Genomic DNA, 22,265 nt, shown 5'->3' on the forward strand with positions numbered 1-22,265 from the left:
CTCGATTTGTTTGTCTAACCCCAAGTACGTTAGCAACAGTAACCATGTGTAGGAGCCCTCTGGTTGGTGGGTATAGCAGACCAATCAGAAGGCCAACAAAGGGTCAATTTGTCTGCGGGTGGGTATGTGTCCTGGTCGCTGCACTAGCGCCTCCTTTGGTCGGTCGGGGCGCCTGTTTGGGGGGGGGGCTGGGGGGAATAGCGTGATCCTCCCACGCGCTACGTCCACTTGGCGAAACTCCTCACTGTCAGGGGAAAAGAAGCGGCTGGCGACTCCACATGTATCGGAGGAGGCATGTGGTAGTCTGCAGCCCTCCCCGGATCGACAGAGGGGGTGGAGCAGCGACCGGGACGGCTTGGATAAGTGGGGTAATTGGGCGGATAAAACTGAGGAGACCCCCCCCCCCCCAAAAAAAAAGATTTAGTCTTTTGAGCAGGTTAAATGGTATTGAGCACGTCTTGCATCTCTGCCGGTTCTGTGAAACCCAACCTGGAATGAAACCACACGGGCGATACCAAGTGACGAATGCAAGGGAGAGGCTAAGAGAGAAAAAGAAATACATTTTGCCCATTGTCTTATCAACGAGGATTGTAATGTTAAGTTAAAGACAAACAAACAAAAACTACAAAAAAGTCAAACAAATACAAAATCTATCATCTTACAGCATCATGTATTTTCAGATGCACTCACAAACATTTTGGAGGGGGTCGCAATGCCCCTAGTCCCGCAGGTGCAGATGGTACAGCTGAAGGTGAGACTTAGAAGCCCACTCTTCACGTCTAAAAAGCAGCGCTTGATGAACATGGAAATTGAATGAACTAATATAGTCTCAGCTCATGTGCAACTCTTTACTTCCATCTAGTGGTCACAAATGTAAACTGCTAATTTCATGTTTCGACGGCACAGCAAGCGAGTAGCTTTCATGTGTGTCCGAATAAACTGATCGTTGGCTGACAGTTCACGTGGTAACAAACAAAAAAAAAATCTACAATTTCCTCATTGTTTTGATGGTGGTGAGGTGCAACTATGATGACACATCTGTTTGGCTAAGGACTTTGCAGAAGGCCCTGGCCTGCTACAAAACCTGGTTGCAAAATCTGCGTCCTCTTCGAACCGCAGTATTTCAAGCAATTCTTTCTCAATTTTGAGAGTTTCGATGCAAGCATGTTGCACCATACAAGTTGATACCAATGCATTCCAAGCATTTCTTTTTTTCCAGCGAGAATCAGTGCAAGACTTTCTTCCCTTCCAGGAAAAAAACGTACACCCTAGATATTTTTAAACATATTCTTTTGAAATGCATAAAAATCCGAAAATGATAATCAAAGTGCATATCTAGCTGTATTAATCCCATATATATATCTATCTATATATATACATATATATTATATTATATATATATAAAATCGGATAGCTGTAGATTTAAATTCAACCAAAATATTATTGAAAAAAATATATAGTCATGGCTGTTTTGAATCGTTTTTAATTATACTGTTGTAATTCTTTGTGATAACGTGTTCTTTATGAAAAGATGTAGTTTCACCGGATTCGGGTTTACCGATTTTATTCAGTCTCACGGAACAGCGTACAGATTCACATGTTGTCATTTCAGTTATCACTACTCAATCTGTGTGTCTCAACTCATCAACTTGATAACCCTAGGGGTCAACTGTACCTCCTTAGGGTGTGGGGTGGTACTGCAGGTAAGTATAATATGAACAGGTAGTCAGTATACCACATTGCTGAATATGGAGCTGCCAGGGAAGAGGAGAAGAGGAAGGCCAAAGAGGAGGTTTATGGATGTGGTGAGGGAAGACATGCAGGTGGCTGGTGTGACAGAGGAAGATGCAGAAGACAGGAAGAAATGGAAACGGATGATCCGCTGTGGCGACCCCTAACGGGAGCAGCCGAAAGTAGTAGTAGTAGTAGTAGTAGTCAGTATACCACATCCCTCGCCCCTTAAGAGTAAACTACTCGGGTGAGCTTTAACCTCGTTACCTTTTTTTTTTAACTGCTCACACATTGTACTGTAACAGCAATTCAAACCTAAATAAAATGTTTAACTTAATCAAGTGTTCAAAGTTAATTTCAACATTTCATATTATGACAATGTTTACCCATGCGTTTTTTTTTTACATATCACGCTTGAACATAGCACAAGAATGAACTAGGAAGGTGGATAGACTACCAGCCTTCCAGTGATCCCCAGAGCGCATTCTTGCTCTTGCTTGAGGGATCTCACTACTAACTTACAAAGTCTTTCAGGTAAGCAGGAGCCTGTCTTGTGCGTTCAGAGCGGCGCAGTACTGGTGGTGGGTCTGCTCTCACGTCTGGCGGGTCTGGAGGGTGAATCCAGCTCAGCAGGCTCAGAGACTTCCCCTTCCACTGAAGCAGGGACCGTCGAGTCTGCAGGCAAGGCCTCCGCTGCTTGCTCCGGCTCCTGAAGAGTGGCAGGCTTCTCTGTCACCTCCGGCATGGACGTCTCGGTCATTGTTGCATGCCGTCTCCGGATTTGGTCGACATGACGTCTCATGACGCGTCCATCTCCTGTCTGTACCGTGTAGGATACAGGTCCTGTGTTCTGCTCGACGACCGCTGGAACCCACTTGGGCCCGTAGCTGTAGTTACGGATGTACACATCATCACCAGGGGAAAAACCTCTCCACTTACTGTGTGTGTCATGTTGTTCCTTTTGTTTAAGTTGTTTCTTACGTCTCTTGACTTCACATCAGGCAGTAGAAGATCCAGTGTTGAACGTAGTCTCCTGGACATCAGCATTTCCGCTGGTGACAAGCCAGTAGTGGTTTGCGGTGTGATTCTGTAATTGAATAGAAATCTGGCTATTTTTGTTTCTAAAGTGTCTCCTTTTATTTTCTTTATACCTTGTTTGAATGTCTGCACGGCTCTTTCGGCCAGGCCGTTTGATGCCGGGTGGAAGGGCACAGATGTCACGTGCTGTATGCCATTCTGTTTCAGGAGCGTCTCAAACTCTTGGCTTGTGAAGCAAGCTCCGTTGTCAGATACAATTGTCTGGGGCAGCCCGTGCGTGCTAAAGCACTGTCTGAGCTTTTCGATAGTTGCTTGGCTTGTTGCGGTATTCGTTGGATACACGTCAATCCATTTGGAGTGTGCATCTACAATGATAAGAAACATCTTACCTAGATGAGGGCCAGCATAATCAATGTGAAGTCTGTTCCAGGGTGTCTCAGGCCACTCCCAGGGATGGAGAGGCGCTGCGGCTGGAGACTTTCTGTTTTCCTGACATGTGTGGCAGGACTGTACTTCCTGGCCACCATATGTACGAACGTGCTAAGCCCTTCATTTTAGATATACCTGGGTGTGTGTGGTGTAGTTGTTTCAAGATGGCTTCCCTTCCCCTCTTCGGAACAACCACTCTCGCCCCCCAGAGCACACATCCATCCTTCACACTCAGTTTCAGTCTTCTCTGACTGTAGGGTTTGTATGCCACCTCTTTTGGCCATCCTTTCAGACACCAAAGGAGCACTTGAGAGAGTGTCTCATCTTTCGCTGTCCACTGCTTTACCTGTGCTGTTGTGATATGTGGATCTTCCATCACATCCAGCATCAGGACTTGTTCTGTGTCGTCTCCCTCCTCTGTTTGTGGCAGCGGCAATCTGCTCAGTGCATCTGCATTTGCGTGTTCCTTGCAGGGTTTGTATATGATTTTGTACTCGTAAGCTCTCAGCAGTGTTGCCCACCTTTGCACTCTTGGTGACCCCATCTGTGGCACTGGCTTCTTCTCATGAAAAAGTTATATTAGCGGTTTGTGGTCAGTGCTGATTGTGAATGTACGTCCATAGATGTATTTATGGAACCGCTTGATTCTGAACATGATGGCTAACCCCTCCTTATCGAGCTGCGAGTAGCGCTTCTCGGTTGGTGTCAGTGTGTGTGACATGAAGCCTAATGGCTTTTCACTTCCATCTCCCATGACATGTGACAGCACGGCACCGACTCCGTATACTGAGGCGTCGCATGCCAGCACCAAGTCCTTGTCTGCTGTGTAGTGACCCAGGACTTTGACTGATTTCAGCAGCTGTTTGGACACATGGAAAGCGTCCTCCTGTTCCTTTTTCCAGGACCATGGAGCGTCTTTTCTTAACAGCTGGTGCAATGGAGCTAAACGTGTGGCAAGATTGGGGAGAAATGTGTTATAGTAATTTAACAGGCCTAGGTACACCTTAAGCTCAGTCACTGTGGTTGGCGGTGGGGCCTCCTCAATAGCTCTCACCTTACTATGTACTGGGTGCAGACCATCAGCATTGATCCTGTGACCTAAGTATTCCACTTCGGCCTGTAAGAATGCACACTTGCGTCTGTGAAGTCGCAGACCGGCTTCTTTGAGTCGCCTGAGCACCTCGTCCAACGTGCTCAGGTGTTCGGATTCATCTCTCCCCGTCAATAATATGTCGTCTAAATAAACAGCTACCCTAGGCAGGCTTTGTAACAGACTTTCCATCATTCTCTGAAAAATCGCAGGTGCTGACGATACTCCGAACACAAGCCTATTATAGGTGAACAGGCCTCTGTGTTTTTATTGTTAGGTATTTCTTGGACTCGTCATCCATGACGATCTGTTGATAGGCGTGGCTTAAATCGAGCTTGGAGAACTGTTTCCCTCCTGCTAGTGTATTGAACAGGTCTTCGACGCGGGGAATATGGTATTGCTCTAGAGAAGAGGCGCTGTTTACTGTTAGTTTGTAATCGCCACATATCCTGACTGATCCATCTGGCTTCAGGACAGGTACAATGGGCGCTGCCCACTCAGTATACTTAACAGGTGCTATAATGCCCTCCTTCAGTAGTCTCTCTATCTCCTCTTCTACTTTTGCCCTCATGGCATATGGAACTGAGCAGGGCCTGTAAAACTTGGGACGGGCTTCAGCATACACACGAATTGTGGCTTTCATGCCTTTTAACAAGACAAGTTCTTGCTTGAAAACATCCTCATGCTTCATGAGCACTTCCGGTAATCTCTGTGTCTGTGTCCTCATATGCTTTATCTCATCCCACTTCAGCTTCAGGGCCTCTAGCCATCCTCTTCCTAACAAGCTAGGTCCAGTACCATTCACCACCACTAGGGACGTCTTCCCCTGTTGCGCGTAGTTTACTTCCACTTCAGCCACTCCTACTACTTTCATTTCCTCTCCTGTGTATGATTTGAGTGAGAGTTTGTTTTGTTTTATTGACGGGCCTTGTTTTTCTTCCCACGTCTCATTAAACTTCATTTCATTCATGATGCTCACACTACACCCTGTGTCAATTTCAAAATGTACTTTCTTCTTATTCACTTCCACATTTACTTCAGATGGCTTTATTCTCTGTATGGACGTTTCTGTTTTCAGGCAAGCTAATGTAAATGCCTCTTCTTCTTTTTCCGAACTATCACTATCCTGCCTCTCACACTCACAGCCTACATTGTGTGATCGATGTGGACGCGCGCGTCGCTCTGCTCTGTGGGGCGCGCACCTTCTCTGTTTCTGTCTACCTCTACCTTTCTGTCTACCTATCTACCTTCCGTTCCCTGTGGAGGCCTGCCGGTTCGCCATGGCCAAGGTGGCTGCGCTGTGGTCCGCCTGTCAGCAACGACAGCGCTCCTACATCTCGGAGATCACACCAAAGGGCGGTAGTCTCTCTGACAGAAAAACCTGCCTGAAACGCCTCGTTTCTAGTCCAGCGTTTACTTCCGTTACTTATCTACGTCACCGTGTGGCAGATTTTCATAATGCCCGCGTAGTGGTTAGTTTGGCCCGCCCTCAAACAAAGTTCGGTGGAGCGGACGGGTCACAAATGTGGCGCAACACCAGGAAGAGTTGGGTTAGCGCGTGTCGCAATGTCAAGAGGACGCCGTTTTCTTCTGTGCAGGCAACTTCCCTTTGCATGGAAGTCCATACAAAGGGAATTTAATTCTCCGAAATGAAGACTCAGTTGTTAAAATGCCCTTTCACCACTAGTCCTCAGCAGTTCAGCCCAGGCGCGTAGCCAGAAATCTGACTTTAGGTGGGCACAGACAAAAGTCAGATGGGCACAAGTCCATATGTGTATATACATACCAGATATAACAGCAGCAGCAGCATAATCATATAACATAAGCTATGCATAGAGCAGCTGGAATTTCAGCAAGCGCTCTGAACATTGTCAGAGACTGACGAAAATAATCCACAGTGGAATATATTTTAAAATATTGTGCCATGTTGCACTAGTGTTATGCAGCAGACTTGCTTTCCAAATCCATCAGAGCGAGAATAATCACAAACGTTCAACAATCAATAATAGTCTAACATGGTAACGCAAATAACATTTTATTTATTTATTAGTCACGGTAATATCATTACTGAAATTAGATAGTAGTGCGTCACTACACTTGTGAACACAAAATATACAGTAAACCGCTACTTTGCAATGTGTACTTCCAACTCCAATAGCTACACAGGCACCAAGAGACATGCAGTAGGATAGCCTAAGATCCATGACACACAGCACACTGCAAAAGCATCATCAAATCCAATCGCAGTTTCAAACAAAAACTACGCAAAATAAATATACAATGAAATAAACAGTCTGCAATAAATTAGCCTACCTTCGATGATTAACCTACATCCTGAGACGACGAGGCTTGCTGTTGATCACTGAAATTAGGTCATTATAGTCCAGTGATTCCGTCAGTTTTCTCTCAAAGGAGAGTAGGGCCAGAGACTTCAGTCTGTGTGTTGTCATTGATGCCCTGATGCCAGTTTTTATCCGATTGACAGCAGAAAACAGTCTTTCTACCGTACAACTTGTCATGGGTAGGACGAGGGGGGCCAGTAGCAGACGATTCATTTGGCTTTAGCTAGTGGACAAACTACAGAATGCGCGAAAGAAAGATGAGACCGGGGGCTGCTGGCATTTGCGAAACGCACTGCCAATCAAAATGAAGCTTTCTGATTGGATGTGCATGAGTGCCAACTGGGTGGAGTGTACAAGCTAGAGCGTACAGTGGAATGCTCGCGGTATACATGACAGACGAGGAGCCGCTGGTATTTGCGAAATGCACTGCCAATCAAAGTGAAGCTTTCTGATTGGATGGGTACGAGTGCCAACTGGGTGGGCGTTGCCCACTTTTGCCCACCCGTGGCTACGCGTTTGGTTCAGCCCCAACCCTTCGTTTCACCGAGGACTGCTTCCTGTATCAGGCACAGTTCAATGCTGGATTTTTTATTTGTTCGCTTTTCCTAAAGAAGAAAGCACCAGACAACACTGGATACAGTTCCTTTTTTTCGGGCCAACAACAGCCATATACCAACGTGATTGTTTGTACATGCCACTTCACAGAGGACTCTTTCTTCAACAGAGCCCAGTATAAAGCTGGACTTCTGGCAAGGCTAGTGCTAAAAGAGTCAGAAATACAAGCTGTCAGCATTACATCACTGAAATGTCTACTGATCGGACCAAATGACTTGTCAATACAGTTTCAGTGCAGACAATCGGCGTATACAATGAAGCTAAGGTTATTTAGGGAGCTAATGGCAATTTGCTCAAAACAATAAAGCCGTACACCAAGCAGTCAGTATATGCCTTTATGTCAGCCATATCCGCTGAAAATCGTGCCGTTATTTTCCCAACCGCCGAGGATAAATGTCACTATCCCCCAAATTATTTTTTTTCAAGTAATAAGCAAGCAACTATAATTTTCATGATACTAAAAGCAGTTATGCTCAAGCGAAGATATTCCAAGCCAAAAGCCTGTCAAACTAGTCTTGGCAAATGTATGTACACGTTCTCACAAAAACAGTCTACTTGAACAGCATCATAGGCATCAATGTACTCCAGCATACAAATAACGATACTATACTAAAGCTAATTTGGGCGGGGCGGGGGGCAGCTCGGGAACAGCCACAGCCGGGACACGAACCCATATCTCCCGCACAGCGGGCGACAACGTTAACCAGTCGACTAAAGGGTCCAACTCGTTAGCTGAGGGCTAACTTGTCTACTTATCCGTGCACGTTACAATACAGTTTGGCGACAGCAGGATAACATTTTACTAGCTGAGTAACATTTATTTCCTGACAGCATACGTTTTCCACTTCATTCGACATGTTAGCACATTTCCCACATGTACACCGATTAACATGGGCGTATAGAAACATTTTACGGATTGTGACTGAAAGACTAAATCCATCGTTATGTCACACAACATGAGCGTAATATTTACCAGAGACATCCTACTCTATGTAATCTTTGTTGCTGTGGATGTTCATGCTGTCAAAATGTACGGATGGATTTGAGAAGTGGCCATTTCAGAATCAGAATCATGTTTATCGGCAATGTAGGTTGGCACATACATGAATTTGACTCCGGTTTCGTGGCTCTCTCAGTGTACTTAACATAGAATAACAACACAACAACGCAACAATCTTCAGATATATACACAATGATTGACTACATATAGGCGAAATAAGAGGCGATAAAGTGCAATGGTGCAGAGAATATATCAGAGATGCTGAAACAGATGTTACTGTTACTTACATACACGCCTGAGGTAGATGGACATGACAGAGCATACCAGTATACATACAATGTACAGTACAGTGTATACAACATGGTTGGATTTATTTGACAATGTTAAGCGTTCATTTGGTGGCAGCCTGCGGAAAGAAACTGTTTATATATCTGATTGTTTTGGGGTACAGTGCTCTGTAGCCCCTACCAGAGGGGGGGAGTTGGAACAGGTTGTGACCAGGGTGTAATGGGTCTGCAGTGATGCTGTCTGCCTGTTTCCTGAGTCTGGAGAGGTGTAAGTCCTGAATGGAGGGTAGGTTGGCACCAGTGATTTTCTCTGCAGACTTAACTGTCTGTTGTAGTCTGTCCCTGTCCTGTTTGGTGGCCGATCCAAACCAGACAGTGATGGATGTGCAGAGAACAGACTGGATTATTGCAGTGTAGAACTGAACCAGCAGTTCCTGAGGCAGGTTGAATTTCTTGAGCTGGTGGGCCTTTTTGATGATTGTGTCTATGTTGGACCTTAAGTCCTGGGAGACTGTAGAGCCCAGAAATCTGTAGGTTTCCACTGCAGACACTGTGCTGTTGAGTACGGTGGTGGTGGTGGGGGGGCATTGTTGCGGGTTCTGCTGAAGTCCACTGTCATCTCCACAGTTTGGAGTGAGTTCAGCTCCAGGTTGCTATGGCCACACCAGAGGGCCAGCTGTTCAACCTCCCATCTACATGCACTCGTCACCATCTCAGATAAGGCCAATGATGGGCGTGCCGTCCACAAACTTCAGACTTTTGACAGATGGGTCATTTTAGGTGCAGTTATTTGTGTAGAGAGATAAGAGAAGAGGGGAGAGTACACATCCTTTGGGGGGGGGGGTGTTGATTGTCCAGGTACTGGATGTGATTTTCACCAGCCTCGCCTGCTGCCTCTTGTCTGTCAGGAAGTTTTTAATTCACTGGCAGATGGGGGCTGGTCCAGTGAGCTGGGTGAGTTTGGAGTGGAGGATATCTGGGATGATGGTGTTGAACGCTGAGCTCAAGTCCACAAACAGGACCCTTGCGTATGTCCCTGGGGGGAATCGATGTGTTGGCAGATGAAGTGCAATCCCATGTTGACCGCATCCTCCATTGACCTGTTTGCTCGGTAGGCAAACTGCAGGGGGTCGAGCAGGGGGCCTGTGATTTCCTTCAGGTGGGCCAACACCAGTCTCTCGAGGATTTCATCACCACAGACGTTAGGGCAACAGGCCTGTAGTCATTTAATCCTGTGATACAGGGTTTCTTGGGGACCGGGATGATAATGGAGTTCTTGGAGCAGGAGGGGACTTCACATAGCTCCAGTGAGCTGTTGAAGATTAGTGTGAAAATGGTGGCCAGCTGGTCAGCACAGACTTTCAGACAGGAGGGTGACACGCCATCCAGGCCGGGCAAAGGGGCGATTCACTTCCGGTGACAAATCAAATCCCCAGCTTTGCTTCGTGTGGAGTTCAACTTTGGTGAACTTTGGCGCATTCGCGAATTTGCTTTGCCATCGGAAGCCAGAGTTTTATTTCCCCCATCGCTTGAACGGAATGGAAGTGAACGGGAGGCGAAGTTCGCCAATGTTAATTTCGCGCATGTGTGTGACCGTGCGCGAAGAGCCATGCGGAGGTCATTTGGTGGGGGAGGGATTTAGCGGAGTGATACAAGTCAGCAGAGCGCGACGCGGAAGGATTTGCGTTGGAACGTTCAATGTCGCCTACTGCAGCTTTAAACTCGAAGTTGAATTGGGATAAACTTTTGACGGGAAAAGCGAAATCCGGATTATGCAGCGTTTCGCTCACTCGCATCTGGATTAGAATATAACATTTCTCAAAAGGGGGGATTTCTATAATAAACTATGATAAAATAAAGAAAATGTCATGCGGCGTGACTGTTCTTTCCAACGCGTGTGTCCTCTCTCCGCCGGGCAGGGTGCCTCTTAGCCCACAACGTCTGGGGCGGATGCGGGCGGTGTTCTGCTGAAGCAGAAGCAGATGTAGAAATGAGAGCAACGACTCGTCCCGTCCCGTCCTTCAAGTTTGTCAACCTGCCCTCACACACGGCTCAGAGTCACGCGCAGAGTAACCCATCCTTATCAATATGGCACCGGGAGGTCTGATCGCAGTCGTGACCGGAGCGGCGCAGGGATTGGGAAGAGGTTTCTCCGAGATACTTCTGCAAAACAGCGTCAAGGTAAAGATTTGTCTCGACCAGGCTGGCAGTTAAAAAAGACAGAAAGAAAAGAAGAAGAAGAAGTCTGTTTCCCATTGTTAGTTTCGCTTTGTTTGTTTTCATACCCTGGAGCGCACTTACTTTTTTTTAACATTATCACGGACCACACAAGAATTTAAACTAAAAAGGATGCAAGATTTATCGTTGATGCTTTTTGTTTTGTTGTTTATGCCCCCCTCCCCCCAATGGAAACTAGATATCACAAAAGCATTTTAGCGTACTCATGAACGATAGAAGAAAAAACGAAGTAATTTGTACCCGTAGCCTATCGAATGACGTCACGTCTCACGTTTCTCCTAGGTGGCCCTGCTGGACGCGAATGAAGCCGCGGGGGCGCGTGTGAAGGAGGTCTTTGACAAACAGTTCGGCTCAGACAAAACCCTGTTCCTCAAATGTGACGTGCAATCAGAGGAGCAGCTCAGAGGTGACTCTTTTAACTTTCAGTATCGTGCACCGATGTATGTGGGAGACAGGGGGAGAGAGCGGTGAGTGGAAGAGAGGAGGGGCTGGTGGTGGTGGCAGAGAGCTATAGTACACACACAGCGAATCATACACGTATGTCTACCGAGGAAAGAGACTGGCCGCACCCTTTTCTGCAGCTTTATCTAGTTATCCTGTACTTAATGAACACACACACACAAAGTGTCTCGCTGGACGGGCGTGACGTCATTTTATGTTGGGGATGAGCCTTTGACATTGTCTTCATTTGGGACTATCGATGGGACACTATCGCGATTCTATAAAAGCAAATATATCGGGGAAATAAAGGAACGATTGACAACCAGCCGGAGTAAATTTGGGGTAATACTGTTTCTCCATAGCACATATTGTGAGACAACCCCTGTGGATTGTGCCATCTTTTAAACGCCATAAAGCATTTAAAACAGAAACCCCATTTGATGTAATATGAAATAACTGAATAACGGTGGCTCAGTGGTTAGCGCATTCGCCTCACAGCAAGAAGGTCCTGGGTTCGAGCCCCGGGGTAGTCCAACCTTGGGAGTAGTCCTGGGTCGTCCTCTGTGTGGAGTTTGCACGTTCTCCCCGTGTCTGTGTGGGTTTCCGCCGGGTGCTCCGGTTTCCTCCCACAGTCTAAAGACATGCAGGTCAGGTGAATCGGCCGTACTAAATTGTCCCTAGGTGTGTGTGTGTGTGTGTGTGTGTGTGTGTGTGTGTGTGTGTGTGTGTGTGTGTGTGTGTGTGTGTGTGTGTGTGTGTGTGTGTGTGTGTGAGAGAGAGAGATGGCCTTGCAGCCTGTCCAGGATGTGTCCCCGCCTGCTGCCCAATGTTTGCTGGGACAGGCTCCAGCATCCCCACGACACTGACAGCAGGATAAGTGGTTATGGATAATGGATGGATGGAGAGTAAAAATAAACAACCAGAGCCCACACAGGCCTATTGAATTGAATATTTACTCACCAGATTTGCATATACACCTACACACCTATACAAACCTAATAGATGACTGAAAAATGGCGAGGTGTCAAGTTATGGAAGGTGTGACACCAAGTCCTGATTGGACAAATCTGTTCCACAGTGGTTAAGTGTGAGGTAAGTCAGTTTCATAACTCAGGGGAAGCAGGAGGAACGGCCTTGAGCTTCCTTAGAGAAGACCGCACTCGAGCTGTGGGACCAGTTGTTTCAGACGTGACAGCACAATAATGAGCGGTTAATAGTGAGTGCTGCTGATCGCAATGAAGTTTCAGAGTGTATGCACTATGTCTTGATGCATGCTCAATAATTCAGGTAAGAAAATCAAAGAAGGTTGAATTAGTTCATCTGGATACAATGTTTATTGAGAAACATTTCATTACTCATCTAAGTGACTTCTTCAGTCTGAACTGACTGCAGGTATCCCCACCCATATAAACAATACAGTTGGTTTAGGTCATTGTGTAACTGTATTGTTTATAAGGGTGGGGATACCTGCAGTCAGTTCAGACTGAACAAGTCATATAGATGAGTGATGAAACGTACCTGTCAATAAACGTATCCAGATGAACTGATTCACCTTTCCTTGATATGCACCATGTGACAAAAACAAAAGCAGTAACAGTTGTGGAAGATTGTTGATAGTGTGCCCAAGAACTTAATTCAACCTACATGAGTGCAGAAGTTAGTGTATATCATGTGTGGGACTTTGTCTTTAATTCTAGCTGGCACTTCATTTGCTGAACTTGGCATCATACTTGCACCCTCATATAATCCTGTCTGACACAAGGCCCAGATCTCTTACTTCTTCACGTAAAAAAACCCCCCAAAAAACAAAACCATCAGCACCTCTGCACTAAGGTCCTTCTGGTAAAACATATGAACTGCTCAGTCTTAAATGCCACCGTCATGAATATAAAAGCAAAAGCCAGCGCAAATCTCTTTTTTAATCAGATAATATTGGAGGGAAAAAATTGCCCTCTTTTTTCCCTATTGGCACCTGCCACACCCAAATGATATCCCTGCTTACTGATGTGCTCACAATAATAATAATAGTATTAATAATAATAATAATAATAATGATGGCAATTCCATCCGAAAAAAACGCCTCAGTGAAAGTCACAGAGAAGCTGACCAAGTACAAAGACCTGGAGATTGAAATCAACAGGATGTGGGGAATGAAGACCGAAACAACACCAGTGGTCATCGGAGCTCTAGGACTCATGAAGAAGGGAATGGAAAAGTTCACCAACCATATCCCAGGAAACATCAACATCAGTCCAGAGGATCACCCCACTCGGAACAGCCCACATATTACGACGAGTACTGTCAATCAAGGGACATCTGCCCTATAGTGCCTCAGGTCCATAGTTTGGACCCGGCTCTACAGGATGTAAAACAGGAAACATGAAATAAATAATAATAATAATAATAATATTATGTTGCCTACCAACACGGGGATCGCCGGTTCTAATCCCCCATGTTACCTCCGGCTTGGTCGGGTGTCCCTACAGACACAATTGGCCATGTCTGCGGGTGGGAAGCCGGATGTGGGCATGTACCCTGGTCGCTGCACTAGTGCCTCCTCTGGTCGGTCGGGGTGCCTGTTTGGGGGGAGGGGGAACTGGGGGGAATAGCGTGATCCTCCCACGCGCTACGTTCCCCTGGCGAAACTCTTCACTGTCAGATGAAAAGAAGCAGCTGGTGACTCCACATGTATCGGAGGAGACATGTGGTAGCCTGCGGCCCTCCCCGGATCGGCAGAGGGGGTGGAGCAGCGACCGGAGCAGCTCGGAAAAATAGGGTAAACAACGTTCTGACAACGTTACAAGGTGCTCACAAGTAGTCAAATCCCAATTCCCTGAAAAACAAAGCATATATCCGACTGCATAGATATATCATTTCAACACGGGTGTGGAATGAGGTTTACAACTATATGTTTGTTCGTTATTTTCTTCCCATTAATCTTGTTAATTCCCCCCCCCCCTTCCAACAGTTGCCTTTCAGAAAACCAAGGAAACTTTTGGACAGTTGGACATTGTTTGCAACAATGCTGGCATCATAGATGAGAAAAACTGGGAGAAAGCTGTTTCTGTAAACCTGGTAAGATGTGGGAACGTCACTGAGCCACATCTGGTTTTAGTTGTCACGTTGCGGCTGTGTATGTTTACTGGAAAGGGTAGTAAATTATAAATGCAAGTCTTGCAGCAATCAACTATTTGAATGCATGCCATTGTTGTTTGTTCTTTTCTTCCCTGTTTTTAGCTTTTAGATATTTCCAGTAATCATTTGGGAACCATTTAGTGGAGATACAAATGTTTTGTTTTGTGTCTGTTCACGTCTCTTGAAACTGCACCCCTGAAGATGTACATGCAAACATTGTTTCCTGTTTTAATACTGTCTCTTACCAGTGTCTTTAAGATAATAGCTTCTGCAGGAATATCCATATCATATACGCTTTTGTTGTTACTAATTTTTAATCGATTGTGTGCAGCTCTCCTGTACAAATGAAATGGTGCACAGCATTGTAAGTCTTCACCGTAGTAGAACAGGACAGGTAGCAACAAGCCTGAAGAAGTCAATTTGTTTTGCATAGGTAGCAGATATGGCGACCATAGGTGATAACATACTATAGGTGTCAAATGACTTCAGCTGTGATCACCCCTTTAAATTCAGCAGCAGAGTAAATCTTCACTGCTGTATGTCATATTTCAGCTTGGTACTGTGAGGGGAACCTACATCGCCTTGGAGCACATGAACCGGCACACTGGAGGTCAGGGAGGGGTCGTCATCAACGTGTCGTCCATGGCTGGTAGGCTCTCAGCCCACAGGACAATGCGATCATTCGTTCAACTTGAGAAAAGGATAGTGGAAGAGAATAGCCTGACCATAGAAACTGAATGAGGAGAACAGACATTCCCATTCAAATCAACATAGCAGGATGGTCAGAGCAGTGGCCATTTTTATTTGAACCGCTGCCATTGCAGAGAACTGTGACCATTGTAGTGGGCTAACTTCCATATAAACCGACTTGAATCAAGTCGTGGGCCCTTTTTTATTTTAAGTCGTGGACTCACTGAGGTAAGGTTTTGCAGTGGGGTAGTATGGACATTTACGGCCTCACAGACGTGCGTTGTTACAATGTTACAATTTCATTTAGCAGACACTTTTATCCAAAGTGACATACATCTGAGAGTTCACACAACACAAGCAAGGATCTAGTCAGGAGGCGACAACGCAAGTAAGTGCCAAAAAAAAAAAACTAGGTTCAAGTTCGATAGGACATAGGTGTCAACAGGCAGTGCACAAAGGCAATGCATAGGGTGCAAAGAAGCGAATTTCTTTTTATTTTTTAAAAATACCATCACGTGTGGAGGTGTTCGAGAAAGAGCTGGGTCTTAAGCTTCTTCTTAAAGATGGCGAGGAACTCAGCAGATCGAATGGAGTTTGGCAACTCGTTCCACCACCGGGGAACTACAGAAGTGAAGAGTCTGGCTAGTGACTTGGGGCACCATTGTGGTGTAAGTGCCAGGCACCTTTCATTGGCAGAGCGTAGTGAGCGGGACTGGATGTAGACCTGAATGAGGGAGTTCAGTTTGGTGGGAGCTGTTTTAGTTGCCGTTTTGTAAGCGAGCATTAAGGTTGTGAATTTGATGCAGGCAGCAACTGGGAGCCAGTGGAGGGATATGAACAGCTGAGTGATGTGCTGTTTTGGGTTGGTTGAAGACCAGATGCACCGCCATGTTCTGGATCATTTGCAGAGGTTTGAAAGTGCACGCAGGGAGACTTAGAAGTAAGGAGTTACAGTAGTCAATGCATGATATTACAAGAGCCTGTACCAGGAGTTGTGCTGCATGCTCAGACAGGTAGGTCTAATTTTCCTGATGTTGAACAGGGCAAACTGGCACGACCAAGCATTTGAGGCTGTGTGAACCTTAAAGGTTAGTTATTTGAGGCTGTGTGAACCTTAAAGGTTAGTTGGTCATCAATCATGACACCCAGGTTTCGGGCAGATTTTGTAGTATGAGTTGGGTCGATCTGAGCTGGATATTGATCTGTTGTTGCAAGGATGGACTGGTTGGGATGACAAGATGCTCAGTCTTAGATAGGTTAACCTGAAGGTGGCATTCTTTTACCCATGCAGAGATATCAGCAAGGCATGACAGTATCCATGCTGATACTGTAAGGTCGTCTGGCGGGAATGATAGGAAGAGCCGGGTATCATCAGCATAGCAATGATATGAGATCATGAGAGCAGATGATTGCACCAAGTGAAGTGGTGTATATTGAAAAGAGAAGGGGACCAAGCACTGACCCTTGACGTACCCCTGTGGATAAGCCGTGCGGTTTGGACACTTCTCCCCTCCAAGATACTCTAAAAGATCTCCCCGAGAGGTAGGATGTGAACCAGCAGAGGGCAGATCCTGAGATGTGTTGTCACTAACAACGAATAACAATTGCCATTTTCCTTTGAACTATTCAAATGGCCATGGTAGATAGGCCGGGAGCCAGGTCCAGCCCTCAGGAGGCTTTCTGTTACCTTTTATTTTCACTATTATTTCCTGTTAGCCTATACTTTGGGCCATCACCTGTTGATATCGAGCACCCCCAACTCTCAGGGGTCTCAGGGGGCCCAAAACCCCTTTTTGGGACATGTTTCTAGCAAAATTATGCAAATATTAAGGTACTGCAATTGCATAAATAGTCATGAAAGTACAAAATTGGGCAGGGAGTATCCTGAAACAAAGGGGAAAGTAGCCAAATAAGATTGTTGGGCTTGCTGACATTCTGTTTTAAAATATCACCCACACCATCCCCCAAAAGACAAAAAGATTACTGTCCACTTGACAGATTACCATCAAAAATGATTTTGCTGCCCTTTATGGTGACTACCACTGCCTCACTTCTATATAGAAAACTTGCCAAGTTCATAAGCTTCAATTTGGGCCCAAGATTACCCTTCTGTCTTAAAAATTACACTTGCTGTAGCCAAAATTCTTCACTATACCTCAAATCAGAGAAAACATAATTTTCAGTTGCTGGCATTCCAGAGGGGGGTACGCATATTTCTTGCATCTAACAATATGTTCATATGTACTGCTACTATTGCTATCTGAAGTGAATAAGATGAAAAGTGAATACTACAGTATGAAACAAATACTTTTAAATGACAGTCAATGTATTTTTTATGTAGAATGTGCACAGATAGCTTGTCCAAACCAATAAACTCAAGTAGTGTAGAGTTACAATACAGACTTGCATGATTACCATGTGATCAAGAAGCTGACCATCAATAGTTATGAATATTGCAAATCAATGTGCACCTAAATACTTAGATAAACACTCTAAATACAGGCAAAGGGAGAAACAACAGAAAAAGCCAAAGATGAGGGAGCGTCAAAATCTCTGGTGACCATGTTTCAACCCATTAAAAATTAGCATCTTTTTTTTTTAATGTCATCATTAGCATACCCAAATAAAAAAGCTCGTAACAGAAGAACTGTCAGGCCAAAATGCATGTATATGATTTTAAAAGAAACATGCTCTTTATAAGGTGTTAGTATTGGTGCATTCCTGGTAGTCTGGATGTCAGCAATTTGAGATTAAAAGACAGTGTTGGCTGATTCACCCCATATGTACTGTCCTGCAGGACTGGGTCCCATCCTGAGCTCCCCCGTCTATACAGCCACCAAGCACGCAGTGGTTGGCTTCACACGAGCCATGGCGGTACGTATTGTCTTCTTCACAGCAAAGTCCCGGCAACTAAATGTAAAACTCCGTAACTTTTAATTAGTTTGTTGAAAAGTTTCCCTGACTGAAAAGCAGGTAAAATCCCCCTAAAAGGTATAACAGGAATAGTGAGTGAAGAGGAGCAGCGAGTCTCTGAGGTGCTTAACAGCTCAGTAAATGCATTTTAACTGACTGCGAGTGACACTTATTATTTATTTAAGAATATAAATTAATACCTGGGTCACCACAATCCTACAAATGGCGAAAGTGTTGATTATTAGGATCAGTCTCACAGATGTGTGGAGTTCAGCTAGAACAGTAATTGCTTCAGTTCTATTAAGAAACCACACAAATAAGATAGTCTTTGCTTTCTCAAAAGAGTAATTCGTTAACTAAATAGGTGAAACAAAGCAACTAAATTAACTAATACACAGAAGAAATGGGCGTAGAAATTACGAAAAATAAGAATCTATAAAACAAATGTTAAAAGCAATGAACTGATGATAAACTGGGGACATGAAAGGTAAACCAAAATGTAAAGTCTGAACAAAGGTAACAATAAAGCACATTACATCCTTAACAAACAACCCAGACTAGAGCAATGCTATTAGGGGAAGGTAAACCTCGTAGATCACAGCTGACTTGTTTAGGCATTAGATGGAAATAGCACCATTTGTAGAGGCAGTGCCTCAATGTAGTAGAATCAGAATCAGAATCATGTTTATTGGCCATGTAGGTCTGCACAAACATGGAATTTGACTCTGGTTTCGTGGCTCTCTCAGTGTACTTCACAGAGAATAACAACACTACAACACAGCAATCTTCAGATAGGATTGACTATATACAGGCAAAATAAGAGGTGATCAACTGCACTGGTGCAGAGAATATATCAGAGATGCTGGAATTAATGAGAAACAACCGGAACTTTCAACGTCCACAGCTCAAAAAAAATAAAAAATTGAGGTTTTGGATTCTGATTGTGTGTATGTGTGTGTTTTGCTAGGCTTCCTCCAGCGTGTCTGGCTATGGTGTGCGGTTCAACGTTCTTTGCCCTGCCTTCACCCAAACCGACATGCTGAACGCATTGCGTTCTCCAGAGAGAGCAGGACAATTCTCCCACCTGGTTGACGCAGCCCAAACTCTGACAGAGAAGTTTGGCATTTTATCGTGAGTCTCCACTCATTTCCTTATCTGAAATGATGTTTGTCGGGTGTCCGGGTGGTGTGGCGGTCTATTCCGTTGCCTACCAACACAGGGATCGCTGGTTTGAATCCCCGCATTATCTCCGGCTTGGTCTGGCGTCCCTACAGACACAATTGGCCGTGTCTGCGGGTGGGAACCCGGATGTGGGTATGTGTCCTGGTTGCTGCACTAGCGCCTCCTCTGGTCGGTCAGGACACCTGTTTAGGGAGGGAGAACTGGGGGGGGGGGGTAGCGTGATCCACTCACACGCTACGTCCCCCTATTCCCTACATCTCCCTGCCGAAACTCCTCATTGTCAGGTGAAAAGAAACGGCTGGCGACTCCACATGTATGGTAGGAGGCATGTGGTAGTCCGCAGCCCTCCCTGGATCGGCAGAGGGGGTGGGGCAGTGACCGGGACGGCTTGAAAGAGTGGGGTAATTGGCCGGATACAATTGGGGGGAAAAAGGGGGAAATGGAATGATTTTTGTCATGTCTCCTTCGTTTGAGGACAACCAAGATTAAGCCACAAGTGCAGAGTCTCCCCTGCCTGGAATAGTCTAATAGTGTATTCCAACCCAGTCCTCAAAGAGCCCGTATCCTGCATATTTTCTTTGCAACCCTGAATAGGTACCTGTTTGTATTTATTCAACCAATCAGCAATGAATTATGTGAGATGTTGCACACCTTGCATAATTAAGTGCTGTGAGGTGATTGGTTGAGTAAGTACAAGCAGGGCTACCTATGCAGGCTTACAATGAAAATCTGCCGGATAGGGGGTCCTTGAGGACTGGGTTGGGAAAAACTGTAATAGATAGTAATCTGAATTTCCTATCACTCTGTATTGATGATCTAACAGGATGTAACAGTGAAAACTGGTATATACACTATAGAGGGTTTCACACTCACCTTGCCAACACTTTAAACAAGCCAACACATCCCATTCAGGAAATCTACTCTACTCACTACCTCCTCCACCTTCATACATCAGATCATTAGAATGATGTATATTATTGTTTAGGAGGTCTTCAGCTTTGGTGGAGGATGTTCTCTTTGTGTGCTAGTATACTCTAAAGCAGGGATAGGCAACATGGTTCGGAAAGGTCCAGTGTGGGTGCAGGTCTTTGTTCCAACCAAGGAGTTACACACCTGAGTCTGAAAATCAAGGCCCTTAGCAAAGACTATTGGTTGACTGATAGAATCAGGTGTGTAACTGCTTGGTTGGAACAAAGACCTCCACCCACACTGTACCTTTCAGGACCATGTTGCCTATCCCTGCTCTAAAGGCATAGGTATATAATTGAATCCTAATCTGTTCTCATTCCAGAGTGTCTGAGGTGGCCAAAAGCTTCCTGCAGCTCGTGACTGATGAAACTAAGAATGGGGAAGCGCTCATGATACACGGCAAAGGGTCACAGTATGTCAGCTTTCCTTCGCTCTGAGACAAACTGTGTGGAAATACAAACCACAAGGTGTTGACACAACCGCCTCAAGCCTTTTTACTCAATCCTCTGGTTTTTTTGTTTTTTTATAGCATAAGACCTGATCCAACATAATGATCCTAATTAACAACAGCTTTCATTTGTATAGTGCCTTTCCAGAGCTCAAGGTCACTGAAAAAGAGAGGTAGGAAAAAACCGGTGCAACGAATACGTAAAATAACCATGCGAGAAAATGCTGCTGAAACGTTTGAGACCTGAGACGTGTACTCTCGGAAATGAAAATGTCCATAACATTTGTGTCGGTGTGTGAGTAGGTTCATGTGATGCCACTTCACTTGTCCATCGGCTCATCCCGGCTGCTGTCCCTTCAGTAGGACACGTCAGCCATTTTCAGACAGAAAGCGGTTTGGCGAACTTTGACCTCACCACCTCGTATCGCGAGCAGTGGAAAGAACAAATGACCAGGAAGGAACATATTCACTGTAGCTTTGACATTTTTATTCTGCACCTATTTTATGAATTCAAATTTCAGTACCTACTATGATTTTAACTTTTTCATACGGTCTAGAAGAAGGATTTATTTAGGAATTAAAAGGTATTTCTTTATTATTATTTTATAAAAGAAAATATAGATTTTGTACATGTGTATTTCTTCAACCTATTTGCATTTATTTTATATACACAAACATGATTTTTGTTTTAATCCAACCTTGAACTTGGTGGTTATCTGACTGAAGGTGATCATCTAGATTAATAAGACTTGGGGAAAACAACAAAACTTAATTTAATCATCCCTCCTGACATTTCTTTCTGTCCTGATTCTTCTTTCCTCCTTTTTTCAATGCGGTTGCTCTGTTGTATGTAACTGTATGAAGTGTATTTGATTGTTTCTCATAAAATGTTAATAACAGACGGGTACATTTGATACATTTGATATGTATGTTTTCTTGTTATATTTTGAAAGTTAGATCACTATATGAAAGTATAAATATTAAAAAATACAAAAAAAATTGTAATTTTAAATGACTGTGATGATTAACACAATTATGTGGAAGTGTGTGTGGTTGATATAGTATGTGTGTGTGTATATTATATTTATATACAATATGTTGGGCACAGTGGTGCAGTGGTCAGCACAGTCACCTCACGGCAAGAAGGTCCTGGGTTTGAGCCCTGGGGTAGTCCAGCCTTGGGGGTCGTCCCGGGTCGTCCTGTGTGTGGAGTTTGCATGTTCTCCCCGTGTCTGCGTGGGTTTCCTCTGGGTACTCCGGTTTCCTCCCACAATCCAAAGACATGTAGGTCAGATGAATCGGCCATACTAAATTGTTCCTAGGTGTGAATGTGTGTGTGTTTGTCAGCCTTGTGATGGCCTGGTGGCCTGTCCAGGGTGTCTCTCTGCCTGCCGCCCAATGACTGCTGGAATCTACTCCAGTATCCCCGCAACCCTGAGTAAGTATAAGTGGTTTGGATAATCGATATATATATATATATATATATATATATATATATATATATATATATATATATATATATATATATATATATATATATATATATATATATATATATATATATATATAATTTATATCAACACATATACAGGAAAAAAAGTTTTAATACATTGCAGCTGATGAGTGCGCGATGCACGAAACAGGCCTGTACTACTATGTATTAAAACTTTTTTATATATATATTCCGCTCATTAGTTGAGCACTTACAACACCATTG

General features: G+C 44.6%; 1 protein-coding gene and 1 pseudogene across 1 annotated transcript; one reads left to right on the forward strand and one right to left on the reverse strand.

Moving 5' to 3' along the window:
• Positions 1 to 2,529: 2,529 nt before the first annotated feature.
• LOC130116384 (uncharacterized protein K02A2.6-like) lies at positions 2,530 to 4,859 on the reverse strand (annotated as a pseudogene).
• Positions 4,860 to 10,419: 5,560 nt separating this feature from the next.
• zgc:56585 (uncharacterized protein LOC393297 homolog) lies at positions 10,420 to 21,499 on the forward strand. The gene is made up of 7 exons (XM_056285204.1): positions 10,420 to 10,713; positions 11,053 to 11,176; positions 14,180 to 14,286; positions 14,899 to 14,995; positions 17,834 to 17,910; positions 18,917 to 19,080; positions 20,423 to 21,499. The coding sequence occupies exons 1-7, from the start codon at positions 10,621 to 10,623 to the stop codon at positions 20,535 to 20,537; spliced, it is 777 nt and encodes a 258-aa protein (XP_056141179.1). The 5' UTR covers positions 10,420 to 10,620; the 3' UTR covers positions 20,538 to 21,499.
• Positions 21,500 to 22,265: the final 766 nt, after the last annotated feature.

The sequence above is a fragment of the Lampris incognitus genome, chromosome 8 (assembly GCF_029633865.1).
Source record: "Lampris incognitus isolate fLamInc1 chromosome 8, fLamInc1.hap2, whole genome shotgun sequence".
Classification (NCBI taxonomy): Eukaryota; Metazoa; Chordata; class Actinopteri; order Lampriformes; family Lampridae; genus Lampris; species Lampris incognitus.

Coding starts and splice junctions, on each gene's coding strand:
- zgc:56585 (XM_056285204.1), top strand. CDS start 10,621: ATGGCACCGGGAGGTCTGATCGCAGTCGTGACCGGAGCGGCGCAGGGA. Junction 14,287..14,898: donor AAGCTGTTTCTGTAAACCTG/GTAAGATGTGGG, acceptor GTCATATTTCAG/CTTGGTACTGTGAGGGGAAC. Junction 14,996..17,833: donor CAACGTGTCGTCCATGGCTG/GTAGGCTCTCAG, acceptor ACTGTCCTGCAG/GACTGGGTCCCATCCTGAGC.